Consider the following 19731-nt stretch of genomic DNA (forward strand, 5'->3'; position numbering starts at 1 on the left):
CTGTGTGCAGTTGAATCCTGCCTCTGTATTTCAGCTGGGGCCATATTTCAAAGACAACTTCAGGAAGATAACTGGACAGAGCATGGTAACATAAAGACCATTGAACCTCCATCATTTGTCTGCCAGATCCATCCAAGTTAAACACTTGTTTACTAATAACTAGGCATGGCTAAATAATTCAAAAACCTTTAAAATTTTTGACATTTTCTGTTGTGCGTTGGGAGAAATGATTGCGCGCGAGGACTATTTGTTCTGGGAATTCTTTTTGACAAGTCTTTAAAAGGGAATGCTTAAGACAGATGTCAGTGAGTGGAGAGACTAACTGTGAATATCTATCTTGTGACTAATTTTATTCTTACATTTCACAATGAGTTTCCTGTGCTCCTCTCGGGAATTCTCCATGGTGTACAGGGTCTGTTTAGTGATGCTGTTCAGATCCACATTTCGCCAGTCCTCCAACATTTGGAAAGTTATATCTGCACTGTGAATGACTGCCCGTGATGCCTACAGGGTGCAAATAACAGGCTTCTTTAATTATTTACCGTTATTTATCATTGTGTGATAGCAAAATAATCACGATTGATGTGCACATAAGAAATAAGTATACATGTTGAAAGTTTTTACCTTGCACTCATCAGGATAAATGCAAGAATACCAAATTTCAAACAACTGCAACAATTTATACTATAGAATAAAAGGGTGCTGATTGGTTGGCAAGCCAAGACTGATTGGCCGTGCATCATCAGGCAAAACGTGAGTCCAGCCTCTGAGGTAATTAGAAAAAAAAGCACACAGCTTGAACATAATATTTTTGACACAGAGAATGGGTTCCTGTGCATGAGTGCTTGTCACTTCTGGCAAGCATACATGAGCCATGTTATGGGCTAAACTGATTATTGTAAAGTAGTTGTTTGTGTAGCTATTAGTGTATTCAGGATTGTTCAGCTAAATGTTACCCAATTGGAGAATCATAACTCTAACAGCAGATATTTTGTTTTGGGGTTTGCAAGCATGGGCTGATTGAGTTCGGTCTTTACTCTACCTGTTATGAACAGCAGAAGGAATATTTTGTTTGATTCAATCAGCCACCTTTGGGATCTACACTGCATTGCACTGACACTGAAATTCATATAATACCTGGATCAATTGTGTGGTAGAAGCATCCAGTTAGTGGGAAATACCACTCATGTTGCCATATTATTATAAGAACACGAAATGGCTTAAGCAACAATTTACAATATTCACCGTAATATGGGACTCCATGGTTGAGTAGCAGTTGCTGAATAATCCTGAGGGTGCTAATACCTTCATCAACAACCAATCACCCCAACTCAAACACCATTTTGACTTGTGCCATCACAATCATTCTCATTGCTAAATCCTCTACCCCATATCACCATCGGAACACTATCACTACATGGACTCCAGTGTTGAACAAAGACCCAGCACTACTTTCTCATGGTAACTGGGGTGCCAGTGATAATCACATCCAGAGAATGAATCAAAGAGATGCTGAGTGTTATAAAACAAAAGTTTTTAATTCTGCATCAAGCCAGAAGAAGCTATAATTTTGATAAAGTCATACCATTAGGATTATATAAAATATCTGTTTTCTATAAAAAACAGGCCATTCAGCCCATAACGTCAATGCTGACATTTATGCTCCATTTGAGCTTACCCCATCCTTCCTCATAGAAATTGGTCAGTGTAACCATGTTGACTTGTCCCTCATCTGCTTGTTTACCTTCCCCTTGAAAGCATATTTAAAATTCATGTCAAATACACCCATTGGGAGTGAGTTTCCCAATCTCACCACTCTTTGGCTAAAGTAGCTTCTTCTGAATTTGATATCTTGGTGACTATCCCATATTGTGATTTCTAGTTATACCTTCTCTCACAGGTGGCATTATTCTCTCTACCTCCACTCTATTGAAACCTTCCAGAATTTAAAGATATAAAAGGTCACCCCTTTCACTCTGCCAACCTTTTCTGATGTGTAAACCCTTGTAATCATAACTGCTCCTTCTCCTGAGGTTATAAGCCAACCTATTACAATATGGAAGCCAGAACTGTGCACTGTGCTCTAAGCATTGCCTAATCAAGGTTTCCTTCAGACTGAGCGCAACTCGCCTCCCTTCCTATTTGATCTTTCCAGAGATAAGCCCCAGGACTAGGTTTCCTTTTTTAGTTTATTGCCTTGTTAATCTGCAGAAACTGGGCAGCACGGTGGCTCAATGGTTAGCACCGCTGCCTCACACTGCCAAAGACCTGAGCTTGATTCCACCCTTGGGTGACTGGCCATGTGGAGTTTGCATGTTGTCCCCAAGTCTGTGTGGGTATCTGTTGGCTGCTCTGGTTTTCTCCCACAGTCTAAAGATATGCAAGTTAGGTGGATTGGCCATCTAAATTATCCATAGTGTTCAGGGATGTGTAGGTTAAGATGTGTTAGCCATGGGAAATGCAAGGGTATGGTGATGGGTCTGGGCGGGATGCTCTTCAGAGGGTTGGTGTGGACTTGCTGGGCCCCAAATGGCCTCTTTCCAACTGTAGGGATTCTGTTCTAACTTCTAGTGGTTGGTATATTTGCACTCCAAGATCCATTAGTTTCTCTATCCCAGCTAGATTGGCACCTTCTAAGTAATAGGTGACATCACTATTCTTCCAACTAAAATGAACTCGTGGTCTTTATCTGTTGGACATCATCTGCCATGTACTTGCCTATCCTTAGGTTCATTCGTGTTACTCTGTAATTTGCTGCAGTGTTTGTTAGAATTGACAATTCCACCCAACCTGATGTCATTCATAAATTTAGAAATTGCACCTTTGATTCCAAATCCAAATGGTTAGTGTAAATTGTGAGCAGGAGTGGTCTCAGATGTATTATGTGGAATATCACTTCTCATGTTCAGCCATTGCAAATAATGGTCCATTACTCTGGCTATCTGCTTTCTGTATTGATGCCAGCTAGCAATCCATTCAGACACATATCCACTTAATCAACATTCCCAAACCTTCATCATTAGTATATTATGGGGTGTGTTATTGAAGGCCTTTTGAAAATCCAAATAAATTATATTGACTAATTCACTATTCTTGAATGTCTCTGCTATCACACCAATAAATTCAATAAAATCTACATTGATTAATCATGATTATATTTTTAGTTTGAGGTGTTCTTCTCTCATTTATTAAGAATTTCATTATTTTTCCTATCAATTATGATAAGCTATAATTCCCTGGATGTGTACTTTCCCATTCTTAAATACAGGAACCACATTAGCTATCCACCAGTCTGTTGACATTACACCTTCCACTAATTAATTATGAAAGATGCAAAGTAAAATCTCTGTTCTCTCCTCTCAGGATTCTTACAAAATACACGGATGCAATCCATTTGGCCCCAGGGCTTTGTCCTATTCCAATTTGTTTACTTAATTTCCTCTTTTCTGCTTTTATTTTAAATACCCTTATTTCACTGCTCATCTCATATTCAATGTTGCATCAACCTGTCCTTTCCCTAGCAAATAATGATTTTGTTACGTCTGTTGATATCTTTGTCATGTCTTTAACTATAAGACCATGAGACAAAAAGGAGTGCAAGTTGGCCATTCAGCCAAATAAGTCAGCTCCATTATTCAATGAGATCATGACTGACCTGATAATCCTCAACTCCATTTTACTGCCTTTTCACAATAAACCTTGATTCCCCTACTAATTAAAAATCAGTCTATTTCGGTCTTGGAAGTACTTGATAAGACCATAAGACCATAAGACATAGGAGTGGAAGTAAGGCCATTCGGCCCATCGAGTCCACTCCGCCATTCGATCATGGCTGCTGGGCACTTCAATTCCACTTACCTGCATTCTCCCCGTAGCCCTTAATTCCCCGAGACAACAAGAATCTATCAATCTCTGCCTTGAAGACATTTAGCGTCCCGGCCTCCACTGCACTCTGCGGCAATGAATTCCACAGGCCCACCACTCTCTGGCTGAAGAAATGTCTCCGCATTTCTGTTCTGAATTTACCCCCTCTAATTCTAAGGCTGTGTCCATGGGTCCTAGTCTCCTCACCTAACGGAAACAATTTCCTAGCATCCACCCTTTCCAAGCCATGTATTATCTTGTACGTCTCTATTAAGTCTCCCCTTAATCTTCTAAATTCCAATGAATACAATCCTCAGCCGTTCCTCATATGTTAGGCCTACCATTCCAGGGATCATCCGTGTGAATCTCCGCTGGACACGTTCCAGTGCCAGTATGTTGATGACACAACCCTCTGTGGGAAAGAATCCCACAAACTCACTATCTTCTGAAAAAAGAAATTCCTCTTCATCTCTGTCTTAACTGTGTGACCCCTTATTCGGAGACTGTGCCCACTGTCATAGACTCTCCCACAAGGGAAACAACCTTCCTGCACCTATCCTGTTAGGTCTCCTGAGAATCTTATACGTTTCAGTAAAGTTGCCTCTATATTTTTCTACATTCCAACAGGTTTGACCCAATATATTCAGTCTCTCCTCATAAGACAGTCCCTACTCCATTCTGGATGTAGGTTTGCTCGCTGAGCTGGAAGGTTCATTTCTAGATGTTTCGTTACCCGATTAGGTAACATCTTCAGTGGGCCTCTGGGTGAAGCACTGCTGATAATTCCTGCTTTCTATTTATATGTTTGGGTTTTCTTGGGTTGGTGGTGTCATTTCCTGTAGTGATGTCATTTCCAGTTCTTTTTCTCAGGTGGTTGTAGATGGGGTCTAACTCAATTCCCTGTGAGAAAAATGCCAACAATCCTGGGCCTTCCCTTTTATTCATTGAATTTAGCTTGTTTGTAATTCATGGACTAGGACTCCTAAATCCCATTGTTCAATAGCTTTCTGCAGTCCTTCTCCATTTAAATAATATTCAGTTCCTCTATTCTTCCCAACAAAGTTTATAACCTCATATTTCCCCACCTTAGATTCCATCTATCCGTTTTGCCCACTCACTGAACTGTTTATTTGCCTCTGCAGACTGTGTCATCCTCCCCACTTGCCTTTCCACTACATTTTGTTGCGGAGCTGCCAGTATTAGACTAGGCAGGACAAGGCCAGAAGTCACACATCAACAGTGTTGCTCCTTCATCAGGTGCCGTGACAAAGAGGCAGGATTTCAAATAATCCTGCTGGACCAAAACCTTGTGTCGTGTGACTTCTGACCTAATTGCAAACTTGGCTGTAGTACATTCAGTTTCCTCATCCAAGTATTAATAAATATTGGAAATAATTGTGCCCACAGCACTGATCCCTGTGGCATGCTATAGTTTTTTTGCAGTATTATCCTGTTTATCTCTGAATGGTCTTATTCCCATCATAGGCTTCCTTTCTCTATTAAGTTCCTGCAAAACATTTTACTATTTTGTTTAGTGTTTAAATTTAGTTTTATGTTTCATTTTTCTCTTTCTAATTGCTTTGTAAATGTTCTCATTATGTTTTCATCTCCTCTCTTATCCTGCACTCTGTTGCCTGTGTAAACCAGATCCTACACCTTGATTGTTACTCTCTCTTTTTATTTGACTCTGTTGCCTGTGTAAACCAGATCCTAAACCTTGATTGTTACTATCTCTTTTTATTTGACTCTGGAGTCTTACTCATGTTTAGATTGTTCTTTCTTCTTAGCAGTACATACTTTAGTTCACTCTGTTGAACATTGTTTTAAATGTTTTCCACTGTTGAGCGACATCATTTTATGTCAATATTGTCACCTATTTTCTTTTCTCAAGTTCTGTTCTCAGGGGCTCAAAATAAATTTTTACCAATCTATTAACTGTTTTTTGTCATACTAATGTCCTTCTCTATCATCACCTTAAAATATTATGGTCACTACTACCTAGATGGTATAAATTGTTTAGTTCTCTTACCTGCTTTGTCTCATTTTCTAATACCAGATTCAATAGCATATCATTCCTTACAATTTTTATAATATATTGGGTTGGAAGGGAGTCTTGTACACATTGTAGACAAATCATTGTCTCCTCCCTTTTACATACCTCTCCTGTCTAAATAATATGAAGATAGTTGAAATTCCTCCAAACGTCCCCCCATGATTATTATTCTTTTTTTAAATCTCAATTCCCTGTCTGCTTACATCTTCCTCCAACACCTCCCCCCGATCCCCAATCACCACCACCTTCCACAACTCAGTAGTCTGTAAACTCTACATAGGAGAAAGTGAGGACTGCAGATGCTGGAGATCAGAGCTGAAAATGTGTTGCTGGAAAAGCGCAGCAGGTCAGGCAGCATCCAAGGAGCAGGAGAATCGATGTTTCGGGCATGAGCCCTTCTTCAGGAATGAGGAAAGTGTGCTAAACGAGTTAAGATAAAAGGTAGGGAGGAGGGACTTGGGGGAGGGGCGTTGGAAATGCGATAGTTGGAAGGAGGTTAAGGGGAGGGTGATAGGCCAGAGTGGGGGTGAGGGCGGAGAGGTCAGGAAGAAGACTGCAGGTTAGGAAGGTGGTGCTGAGTTTGAGGGTTGGGACTGAGACAAGGTGGGGGGAGGGGAAATGAGGAAACTAGAGAAGTCTGAGTTCATCCCTTGTGGTTGGAGGGTTCCTAGGTGGAAGATGAGGCACTCTTCCTCCAGCCGATGTGTTGCTATGGTCTGGCGATGGAGGAGTCCAAGGACCTGCATGTCCTTGGTGGAGTGGGAGGGGGAGTTGAAGTGTTGAGCCACGGGGTGGTTGGGTTGGTTGGTCCAGGTGTCCCAGAGGTGTTCTCTGAAACGTTCCGCAAGTAGGCGGCCTGTCTCCCCAATATAGAGGAGGCCACATCGGGTGCAGCGGATGCAATAAATGATGTGTGTGGAGGTGCAGGTGAATTTGTGGCGGATATGTAAGGATTCCTTGGGGCCTTGGAGGGAAGTAAGGGGGGAGGTGTGGGCGCAAGTTTTGCATTTCTTGCAATTGCAGGGTCCGTTTGGAGGTGGTGGAAATGATGACGGATGATATGATGTATATGGAGGTTGGTGACCTCCAAACGGACCCCACCACCAGGGATATATTTCCCTCCCCTCCCCTATCAGCGTCCCGAAAAGACCACTCCCTCTGTGACTCCCTTGTCAGGTCCACACCCCCCACCAACCCAACCTCTACTCCCGGCATCTTCCCCAGCAACCGCAAGAAATGCAAAACCCGCGCCCACACTTCCCCCGTTACTTCCCTCCAAGGCCCCAAGGAATCCTTACATATCCGCCACAAATTCACCTGCACCTCCACACACATCATTTACTGCACCCGCTGCACCCGATGTTGCCTCCTCTATATTGGGGAGACAGGCCGCCTACTTGCGGAACGTTTCAGAGAACACCTCTGGGACAACCGGACCAACCAACCCAACCACCCCATGGCTCAACACTTCAACTCCCCCTCCCAATCCGCCAAGGACATGCAGGTCCTTGGACTCCTCCATCGCCAGACCATAGCAACACGATGGCTGGAAGAAGAGCGCCTCATCTTCCGCCTAGAAACCCTCCAGCCACAAGGGATGAACTCAGACTTCTCCAGTTTCCTCATTTCCCCTCCCCCCACCTTGTCTCAGTCCCAACCCTCAAACTCAGCACCACCTTCCTAACCTGCAATCTTCTTCCTGACCTCTCTGCCCCCACCCCTACTCTGGCATATCACCCTCACCTTAACCTCCTTCCACCTATCACATTTCTAACGCCCCTCCTCCAAGTCCCTCCTCCCTACCTTTTATCTTAGCCTGCTTGGCACACTTTCCTCATTCCTGAAGAAGGGCTCATGCCCGAAACATCGATTCTCCTGCTCCTTGGATGCTGCCTGAACTGCTGCGCTTTTCCAGCAACACATTTTCAGGCATAAACTCTATATATCAGAGTCATAAGAATCATAGAGATGTACAGCATGGAAACAGACCCTTCGGTCCAACGTTTCCATGCTGACCAGATATCCCAACCCAATCTGGTCCCACCTGCCAGCACCTGCCCTATATCCCTCCAAACCCTTCCTATCCAAATAAATGTTTTAAATGTTGCAATCTAGAATCTATTACTTTAAACCTGGGGACTGGGCGTTTTCAGTATCGACAGGTAACAACCCTACAGCTGAACCAGAGGCTCTTAGTTTGTCACATGTTGGCCATGAAAAGCACGTACATGACACAATTCAAACTGGTGGGCAATCAGCCTGCTAATCCTGCCAGCACTTCCCCGGAAAAGAAATGCATGTGAACATTTGTGACAAAATTCTGTATGCATTGTGTGTTGTGTTACTGATAGCGGTGTCACTTTTTTCTACTGCCATTACTGTTCCTAATAATGACAGCTACATACCCTCCCTTTTTACCTTCTGTGTATTTTCTAAATATGTTATATTGTCCAATGTTTAACTCCCACCACTATTTTTTTTGTGTGGTAATGTCGCAATAGTTCATTCTATGGCTCCTCCCCAAATGACTGCCTTCAGCTCTCTGTTTCAGTACATTGTGCACATTACTGTGTGGATATTTTAACTAATTTTGAATACAGCTGTCTTTTAATTTATGTTAAACCATACTTTAAGGCCGTTGCTCTATAACTATTTATTCCCTTGATATCAAGTTCCTTCTGGGTTTGTTTTGATCAAATGACTTTCTTAAGTACTTAAGATCGTCTCACATTTTAAAAATAAATTCTAAAACAGATACAAATATCAAGGAGACACACCATGACTCATAATATGCAGCTTTCCCATTGAGAGTACTTTAAACAATGTTAACAGTTCAAAAATGATATACAGAGCCATGCCAAGGCTTTGAACAATGGTGGGGAACTGATTAAACCTGTTGACTACCTTTCCTTTGGCAAACTAATACAGGTCTTTGAAATTATGGAAGAATCTGACGTAGTTGACATGGAGAAGATGTTTCTACCTTTTTGGGGGGGCAGGTCTCCAAAACTAAAGGCCATAAATGTAAGATACTCACTATTACATCAAATATGAAAATCAGGAAAAACTTCCTTGGTGAAAATACGAATGGTTGGTTGGCAACCCAGAGCGATATCAAAAGCATGGGTTCAAATCCTGACTGAGGTTACCATAAAGTGCTCTCCTTCTTAATCTCTCCCCACACCTGAGGTGACTCTCAGATTAAACCACCAGTCATCTCTCTAATGAGAGGGAGCATCCCTATGGCCCGGAAGCACTACGGCAGCTTACCCTGTGAATTCAGTAAGATAAAGAGTGACAGAGGCAAACGAGAGAAATATATTTAATGGGAAGCGACATATACACATGTGAGTGAGGAAAGTATAGGAGGATATGCTGCTAGGTGAGAATGACAAAGGTGGAAAAGGCAACCTAGACAGATTGGTCCAAATGGATTGTTTCTATTCTGTACAGACTATGGACCTCAGTGTAAGGTTTCTGCAACCAAAGTGAATATTGCAAGGAAGTTAGTAAAGGTGGAAGAGGAGAGCGAGGACATTCTTTCAGTCTAGAGTCAAATGGCTAAAGTCTGTGCAACCAAGCATGGAGTGAAGAATGGGTTTGGAAACAAAAGCGTCCAGGGTGGGAATGTGGAGCATGTGCAGTACTTATAGGCTGGAACATGTTGCAAAGGGAAGTGGTGTGGCTGTGTTATTGAAAGGCAATGTGGAGGCCTGGAACAATAATCCAGATAATTTGGTTCAATCCCCTCATGAGCTTGAATTGTATTTTTTTTTAAATGGGGAAATAGAAAGCTGGTGTCAGTTAGAGTGATCTTGAAGCTATCTGATATTGTAAAATCCAAAAGGGCTCATTAGTGCCCTTCAGGGAAGAAAGTGTGCCCTTCATGGTACTCTGGACATATATTTTGGGTCAAACCCACACCCATGCGAATCTGAAATGTCTTCTCAAGTGGCCTGCAAGGGCATGTTCTAAAGGGCAACTGGTGATGAGCAATAGCATTAGCATTGTCAGCAATGCCCACATCCAGATAATAAATGTGAAATATCTCACAATTTAGAATTAGAATGTATAACCTGACACTTTGGTTAGGGTGGGGAGACATGGATTGTTGAGGAGAGGACATGTGATGTAACCTAAATGTCTACACAACCTGCATTGAAACAATTCATTTGAAAATGTCTTAGTTACAAATATTAAAAGAACATAAAAATAAGGTATGCTGGAAAAGGACAGCAGTTCAGTCAGCCACAGAGAAATATCAAGGTGGACTCATAACTAGCTGAATGATTTACCTGACAGAGGTGATTTAATGAGGTCTGACGTCTGAGAACCTGCGAAAATCTTCTTGCCACTAAAAGGAGAACAACAAGAGTTTTCAGATAAATAACAAATTAAAGCATGTAAAATTTTAATGGATTAAACTACTTGTCATTCTCTCTGGTCAACAGTTGCTGAAACATCTCAAAATAGCTCCTTCGTTGCCAGACCCTAAATACTCAGCAGAGTAAAATGACCAATTAGCCTCCAGCGATCACCCAGCACTGATACATATCCAACAGCGTCTCCCAGCGCCAAGAAAAATCAGACAGTTTGACCATTTTCAGATATCCATTTCTTCCTTTTCACCAAAGTTGGCCCATGTTTACATGTTAAACGTTAAATAGAATATTATGAAAATGGAGAAAGAGATTGCAGAACTCCAAGATACGGAGATGTCTGGGTATTCTGGTGTGTGAATCACAAAAAGCTAGTACATATGAGGTAAGTGAAATGTTGGAATTTATTGCAAAGAGAATCAAGCATAAAAGTAGGTGACTGTTGTAAATGGAATCAGGTGGCCCAGTGTCAATGTCACTGGACTCATAACCAAGAGTTCCAGTGTAATGTTTGAGGGGCAAGGATGAAATTTTAATTCATAAAATATCTAGCCACATAATGACCATGTCTAATATCATAAAAGCCCATCTGGTTCACTAATGTCCTGTAGGGAAGGAGATCCTTACCCAGAATATCCTATATGTGAGTCGAGGCCCTCTTGGCAATTACTGATGGGAATAAAAACTGGCTTAGCCAGTGATGCCCTCATCCTGTTTATGAATGAAACTATGCAAGGCCATGTTGAGATCTTATCCGGAGTACTGTGTACAGTTCTGGACACCTTGTTTAAGAACATAATGGAATTAGAGGCAGTTCATAGAAGATTCACTTGACTGACTTTTGGGATGGAAGGATTAGTTTACTCGAAATTGAATTAGCAGCTAGGGCCTATATCCACTGGAGTTTAGATGAATGAGAGGAGATCTCATTGAAACATGTAAGATCCTGAGCAGACTTGACAAAGATCAGTGCTGAGATGATGTTTCCCTTTGAGGGAAGTGAGTTGAGAATTAGTGGAAGTAGTTTAAGAATTAGGAGTTTCCCATTTAAAACTAAGATGAGGAGAAATCTTTTCTCTCAGAGGATCATGAATCTGTGGAATTCTCCTCCCACAAAAGCAGGGGAGAATGAATTATTGAATTTATTAAAGGTTCAGTTAGATATATTTTTGATGATCGAGGGTCTCAAAGGTTAGGGAGAGGGAAATGACAGGAAAGTATGGTGAAGGGAGAGGGGATGTGCTGAAGACAGAAAGTGGATCTAAGGCCACAATCAGATCAGGCACAATAAAACAGAGAGGACTTAAGGAGCCAAATGGCTTACTTCACTCCCAAATCTTATGTTTTTCACTAGTTTAGAAGTGGCACACTATAAGTCAAAGTTAAAAATCACATAACACCAGGTTATAGTCCAACAGGTTTAATTGGAAGCACTAGCTTTCGGAGCGCTGCTCCTTCATCAGGTGATTGTGGAGGACACGATTGTAAGACACAGAATTTATAGCAAAAGTTTACAGTGTGATGTAACTGAAATTATACATTGAAAAATACCTTGATTGTTTGTTGAGTCTTTCATCTGTTAGAATAACCATGATAGTTTCACTTCTTTCATATGTAAATCACAAAATCTTTTATATAACAAGTGACATTCTCAGGTTAACTGTAACAATTGGTGTCAGCCAGATAACATGTTGAAGGTGTTAGCCCCTGTGTTCCCTGTCTGTGCCATAACGTTTAGACTGATTCTAATCTAAAAAGTGAGTTAATAGAGTCTTACATGGATTCACTTTTTAGATTAGAATCAGTCTAAACATTATGGCACAGACAGGGAACACAGGGGACTAACACCTTCAACATATTATCTGGCTGACACCAATTGTTACAAGGTAAAAACAATGACTGCAGATGCTGAAAACCAAATACTGGATTAGTGGTGCTGGAAGAGCACAGCAGTTCAGGCAGCATCCAACGAGCAGCGAAATCGACGTTTCGGGCAAAAGCCCTTCATCAGGAATATTCCTGATGAAGGGCTTTTGCCCGAAACGTCGATTTAGCTGCTCGTTGGATGCTGCCTGAACTGCTGTGCTCTTCCAGCACCACTAAACCAATTGTTACAGTTAACCTGAGAATGTAACTTTTAAAAAAAAGGTTTGTGATTTACATGTGGAAAAAACAAAACTATCATGGTCATTCTAACAGATGAGAGACTTAACAAACAATCAAGGTATTTTTCAATGTATAATTTCAGTTGCATCACACTGTAAACTTTTGCTATAAATTCTGTGTCTTACAATCGTGTCCTCCACAACTACCTGGTGAAGGAGCAGCGCTCCGAAAGCTAGTGCTTCCAATTAAACCTGTTGGACTGTAACCTGGTGTTGTGTGATTTTTAACTTTGTACACCCCAGTCCAACACAGACATCTCCAAATCATGACTATAAATCAATAATCTGTATTATTTCAATGTGGGTGAACATTGGTCATGACTAGAATCACCAGTAATTTTCAATTCCACAAAGTGGAACAAAGTGACCAATAGATCGCTTACCATTCATAGAAACACCCAGTATTTATCCCATTCATTTCAATGGGTTGAGAATCAAGGTTTCTAGAATGTTGGCAATCCCTTCAACCCCATTCATACTCCCCAACTACTTCAATCATTGCAGCAATTTTTATTTGCTTGATGATATAAAATTACATATATGTCACACTTTCCCAATTATGGCCTCAGTTTGAACTCTGCTTAGGTGAATGGATTTTGAGCGAATTAAAATCTCAACATTTCTTCCAGTTACCCTTTAGTGATTCGGACCTCTGACCTATGATGAAGGGCTTTTGCCCGAAACATCAATTCTCCCGCTCCTCGGATGCTGCCTGACCTGCTGTGCTTTTCCAGCACCACACTCTCGACTCTGATCTCCAGCATCTGCAGTCCTCACTTTCTTCTACTCTGACCCATGACCCCTGCTTCACCTTTAATGGTCATTACAGCCCCCTCAGCCTCCAGTTTCAAAAATCAAGCTTCAAGGGCTTTTCAATACAGTAGATGTGGACTATTATTAACAAAAGAAGTGATTTTGGCTACTGACCACATTTAGTACAGATGCCAGCTGTTGTACAAACTTATGGGAACTTTCTTCGATTTAACATTATTCTGTCATGGGCCGTGGGTGTAGCTGGAAAGATTGGCATTTTTTGTCCATCCCTAATTGCACTTGAACTGAGTGGCTTACTAGTCCATTTCAGAGGTCAGTTAAGAGCCAACATCATGGCTTGGAAGTGATGTGTAGGCCAGACCAGGTAAGGTTAGCAGATTTCCATCTCTAAAGGACATTAGTGAACCAAATGGGTTTTTACATTACAGATTTATCAATCCCATCAGTTGCCTTGGTGGAACTTGAACCCATATCCCAAGAACATTAACTTTAGTTTTGACTCATAAATCAGAGACTTGACCATTACACCATAATTGCCCCCCTTACTTAAAAAGGACTTGCGAAAGTTAATTTCCATTTCTAAGCGATTTGTGAAAAAACAATCTTGAAATGTTATAAACTTTGATGTTTGTGCATCACAATCCTGATAGAAGGTTCATCAAAATATGCTTTTCCAGAGGTATATAGCATAAAAACATAAGCAGTCAGAACAGCTTTCGGTCCTTCAAACCTGCTCCATCATTCAAACCTGCCCCATCATTCAACATTGTTATTTCCAACCCACAGGTCACAGAATTGTTATGGTGCAGAAGGAGGTCACTCAGCCCATCATGCCTGCACCAGCTTATTAAATGAGCATTATTACTCCCCCGCCTTCATTATTTCCATATCCCTTAATTGGCTTGGAAACCAAACATCTATCAAGTACTGCCTTGAAAATACTCATAATTAGTGGAACATTTGCAAAAAATTCCAAACGCTCACAACTCTCTACGTGAAGTAATTTCTCCTCATCTCTGTCTGAAATGAGGCCGAATCAGACTGTGGCCCCGTGTCTTACATCATCCAGCCAGAGCAAAAACATTTTTCAGTAATCTCAGGAACAACAAGCTGGGGACTCAGAGCAGATCAAACTGTCCGTTAAAAAGGAGAAAGTAGGGACTGCAGATGCTAAACATCAGAGCTGAAAAATGTGTTGCTGGAAAAGCGCAGCAGGTCAGGCAGCATCAAAGGAGTAGGAGAATCGACGTTTCGGGCATAAGCCCTTCTTCAGTTAAAACACTGTATTTGAATTTTTCTATCTGGACTGAACTTATGAACAAAAACTTCAAACTGACATCTCCCCAAACTCTAGTGAAAACATGGTGGAGTTACAGTTCAGTCAAGCAGTCTGAGTTGCTATGGGAATGTACACACTTCCATGCACAACTGGAGTTACTGCAGCGATAGTAAAGACTCCATTATGTGGTTGACCAAGAACCTCTCCCACTTTTGGAGACTGCTGTTGAAGGATTTGCAGGTTCACCCTCAACCTGTTTGGCCACGTTATGAACACACATTCCTTTGATATCAAATCCACGAATGAGACTTGAGCCCTAAACTTCAGCAGTGACACTACCAACTGCACCATTTTATATATATATATATGTATATGAATGAATGAATTAGCTTTATTGATACTCCCCCACTAACCTCACTGACAAAGTAAGTCAGTTAAAACTAAATATTTGCACAGAAATTAACTGTACCTCGGAATTGGATGATTTACCACAGAGTCCTACGCCCCAAAAAGAATCAACGAATGAAAACTTGTAAAATATTGTTTCATGCATCTTCAGGACATTGTTAGAGAGCGAGAAAAAAATAAGTTGAATTCAAATAGTGCCTTTCACAGCCTCAGAATGCCTTGCAGCCAATGAAACATTTTTGAACTTTTGCCACTGCTGTAATGTGGCAAATGCAACAATGAGTAAACAGCAAGATCCCATAAACTGCCTTGTGATTGTGGTCAAATAATCTCAGTGCAGAATTCCTAACTATTGACCTGTTCTTCTGGACACAGTATTTATTCGACTGCTTCGGTTAAGTTTCTGGTTAATGGTAGGTAAACACCTGTGGAAGTCAACGCTGGACCCTTGAGGAGCTCAGATCAGTTACAATATAGTCCAGGAAAAGTTGCCAATACTTAGTTAGCACATTCTCTACTGCTCAGTGTTGCTACAGACAGATATTTAGCTGTGGGTCCAATCAAGGAGTAGATGCAATGTGTGGGTATTTAGTGCTTCAGAGAATATGAGTGCAAATCTCACTGCAGTTGAACATGATTTGATATCAGAGAGCAGACACTGATGGAAATGACCACACGTCATTGGACTGTGATTAAAACCTAACCTGAGACAAAGAATTTGGTTATCTTTGCTCAGTCTGGCCTGATATGCGAGTTGAGCATCATGTGTTGATAGTTAACTGGCTATTGAAAATGAGTCAGTCACTCAGACTGGTCACCACCTTCCCAGGTTTTCCAGGATTGGTCCGTAAATGCCAGGCTGACATCTGAGGAGATAGTGCTTAATGAACCAGCTCAAATGACCGGTGTCTCTGAGCCTCATTTGTCAGAGTTCATGCAGCTAGTTCTGAATTGAATGTTATAATTGGCAAACACTGAACATAGGAATGGAATTTTACCTGCTGTAGTGAACTGGAGGAGCCAGGGAGCAACACCCTGACCCAATCCTGCCCCTGGGTACATTTCCACATGGGGTCACATTGGCTGCCTTTGGAATGGAGAATGTCAGCTAATGTGAATAATAAGGAAAAGCTCAATAAGGGGTTTTCCCAGATCACCATCATTTTGCAAGTATTTAAGGAGCTACCCTTCCCTGTTGGCTGGGGTAGTCACCAGTCATATGCAGGGAGCCTCCCTGCTGTATCCGGGGGGGTGGGCAGCATGTAACATTGTAGCCTGAGGCTTCATGGCCCAGGCAGGCGAGACCAACATCAGAGTCTAACTCCCCCACATATGAGGATGCCTCCATGCTGAGGCACCTGGTATTCCCCTTCCTGCCCTCAGCACAATTGCCCTGCAGCTCTCTTTGGTGGCTCCTACTGAGGCTTCAGAGCTGCTAGGCCTCTGATTGTGCTGGAAGCAGGGTAGACCTGCAGCAACTCCACCCTGTCCCCAATCCCTCCAAACCCCTAGTTAGACACCTGACACCACCAGCTAGCTCTTAATTGCCACCTCCTGGGAAAACGATGGCTGAGTGGATTGTATCCAAAACAAGCAGATCTCCGATGTTTTGAGAAAACATTTGCCCCTAAACTTGTTCCAACTGGCTTGCTTTTCATTAGGGAATTACATCGCTCTGCTTTGTTTTCATTTAGATAACTGGCATTTTCTTTCCAGCACAAAAGCATTAAAGATTAAGCATTGAAAGTGAGTTCATTTTAGTCTGCATTATCCGCTCATATGGTTATGGCAGGTGAATGTGAAGATTATCAGACAGCGATACAGCTCAAGGGAAAACTCAACATGTCTTCAAAAGAACGCTCCAATTTGACCATTCCTCTCCTCTGATCCCACAGACTTGCAATTGTTTCCTTCTCAAGTATTGATTCAATTATTATTAAGTGTTTTATTAGAGATTGTTAATTTTTTTTATTCATTTATGGGATGTGGACATCTCTGGCTATGTTCGCAGTTATTAACCACCCCTAACACTGAGAGAGCAGTTAGAGTCATTACTGTGGATCACACGTAGAACAGGTAAGCATCGCAAATTTCCTTCTTTAAAGGACATTATTAACAATAGTTTCTTGCTGGCATTCCCTTTCAGATTTTTATTAATTAGTTCAAGAGAGATTTGAACTCATGGCCCCAGAGCATTAAATTAGAGTCAACTTGATTATAATCCACTGGTATTCCCAGGGCAATCACCTTTCCAGGAAATGAGGATGTGATGTGGAGTGGTAGGTGCTGTTTGGTCTTCTAAACCTTATCAGAGGAAATTCCTCTTTCTTCCAGTGATGAGAACAGGTTGTGAGTTATCTGGTGCCCTTGTGCATGTTATTACATGCTGCACGATCTCTTACAGTGTAATGTTTGTCCAATCTGTTAATGTTTGATCAAATGGTAGATATCATATGTTCTACCCTCTCCTCTAAAGTCTTTCAAAAGTTTCTTCTCAAGAGCTTTACAATTGCCTCGAAACTGGAACTTTACTTTCTTCTATTGTGTATGGCTTTTGCCTTTGAACTTAAAACAGAATGGGATGATTTCAGCAATGCCGTTTGCTTCCACCAGTAACATTTCTCCAGTAACATTTTTATTCTCACTTCTGATATCTTACTGTCCTGTCAGTCTGGTTTTGTTTAACAGGTCTTTGGAGCGGATATTATTTTCTTGGACAGTCCCTTGGGACCGAGGCTGACTTTCTCCTACTCTGATGTTTGGGATCCTGAGGTGACTAAACAGCCCAACCATTGGATCCACACACCGTCCCATCAGTGGGACAGATGATGTTTGAAGAATTAGGTGGGTTAGTGGGTGAGATACTCAGTGCTGCTTCTCCAGTCTAGACAGCCTTGGGCTACAGATGCTCACAGGTTGGTATGAGGATCGCATTTTTTCAGTGAGGCTCTAAGAACATTCTTGAAGCATTTTCTCTGCACTCCTGGTAACTGTTTGCCATGACAAAGGTTGCAGTAGAGAGCTTAGGGTATTTTATTTCGCCTGTGGACTATGTAGCTTCCCAAAGGAGCTGATTGATTGTGACCAATGCCTTGGTACTGGAGCTGTTGGCCCAAGAGTGGGAGTATCTATTCTTCCAGTGAATTTGTCAGATTTGCAGAGTCATTGCTGGCAATGGTTCTCTCAGATTTTCATTTCCTTCATGTACATTTTTCAGAGGGTGATGTAACATAGATGATATGCCTTCATGCACTGCGAATTTACTACGATGTTAAGACAATGCCCAACTCTACATTCCTGCCTTTGGCCTAAAATCTTTAATAGTTTTGCTTTAACAACAAATTATCTATCTCAGATTTAAAATTAAACACTGATCCAGCATCTACCACCCTTTGTGGATAGAAGTGCTTCTTAACATCTCTCCTAAACAGTCTGATCCTAATTCTCAGACTATGCCCCCTAGTTCTAGAATCCTCAACCAGTAAAACCCCAAAGCAGTAGTTTATCTTTATCTACCTTGTTAATATCTTGAAGGTCACCCCTTAACATTCTAAATTCTAGAGAAAACAGGCCTGATTTGTAAAATTTCTCCTCATAATTTAAACCCAAAGCCTTGTGAACTCCCTCCAAGGCCAATATATCCTTCCTCAGATGTGGTGCCCTGATCTGCTCACAGTACTCCAAGTGGTGTCTAACTAGAATTTTGCAGCAGAACTTCTGCGTCCTTGTATTCAAGTCCTCTAGGTATAAAGGCCAGCATTTCATTAGCTTTCTTGACTATTTTCTGTACCTGTTCATGACATTAAAGAGCTATGCACCTGAAGAACCAATTTTCTTTGGGCATCCACTGTACTTAACTTCATACTATCTAGAAAGTTCCCTGATCTAACTTTCATTGGTCCAAAATTGATAACCTCAGCACTTGCTTACAGTGAACTCCGTCTGCTACAGTTTAGCCCATTCACCTAATCTATCAATATCTCTTTGTAATTTTAGGCTATCATCTACACTATCTATAATGCTGCCTAGCTTTGTGCCATTATCAAATTTAGATATATGACTCTCTATGCCATTATCCAAGTCGTTAATAACTGACTTGAATAACTGAAGCCTTAACACAAGTTCTGGGGGACACCACTCCGGTCACATCCTGTCAATTAAAGTACCTACCCAAATTTCCTACTTTCTGTCACCTGCTGCTCAACCAATCTCCCAGCCATGTCAGTAATTTGCCCTCAATTCCATAGGCTTCCACCTTAGCTAACTGCTTATCTGTCAAAGGCCTTTTGGATTTCTACACAAACAACATTGATAAACATTCCCCTGTTCACTATCTTAATCACTTCTTTAAATGAAAACTCCATGATTTTTTCAGCATCCAGCCTATCAAAGTTCCCTTAAGTACAGTGAAGACCAGTTTTTACATGGGACCTGACCAACATCTCTCAGAAATAGGCCCCAGATCATGGAAAGCATGACAGTGATATTAAAGCAAAATTCAGAAAATCCATTAGATCTGAAATATAAATGCTCGGAGAAACTAAGCAGGTTTGGCAGCATCTGTAGAGACAGAAACAGAGTTAACATTTCAAGTAGAGTATGACCATTCTCTGAGACAGTGACGGTGTATAATATTTCCTCGAAGCTGTGCTGGCCTGTGTCACTCCAACGTTCCACTCATGCTGGACAGTGAGAGATTCATTGATCTCCAGTTATGGAAACCACCGAGCACGGATCTCGGAAAAGTCTGCACACCTACAAGTAAAAAAAGATCGGGAATCTAATTTTCCACCCAGTGATTTCCTATGA

General features: G+C 41.5%; 1 protein-coding gene across 2 annotated transcripts in view; it reads right to left on the bottom strand.

The window, feature by feature from the left end:
- Nucleotides 1-19731, bottom strand: part of rfx4 (regulatory factor X, 4) — a 143868-nt gene that overhangs the window by 50238 nt on the left and 73899 nt on the right. For both annotated transcript variants that reach the window (XM_072551793.1, XM_072551792.1), the window contains exons 10-11: nucleotides 10213-10271; nucleotides 360-504 (exon numbers count right to left, since the gene is read on the bottom strand). In XM_072551793.1, the coding sequence (XP_072407894.1) occupies nucleotides 360-504; nucleotides 10213-10271 (204 nt within the window). The remainder of the gene's footprint in view (nucleotides 1-359; nucleotides 505-10212; nucleotides 10272-19731) is intronic.

Source organism: Chiloscyllium punctatum, chromosome 32, assembly GCF_047496795.1.
Source record: "Chiloscyllium punctatum isolate Juve2018m chromosome 32, sChiPun1.3, whole genome shotgun sequence".
Taxonomy (NCBI): Eukaryota; Metazoa; Chordata; class Chondrichthyes; order Orectolobiformes; family Hemiscylliidae; genus Chiloscyllium; species Chiloscyllium punctatum.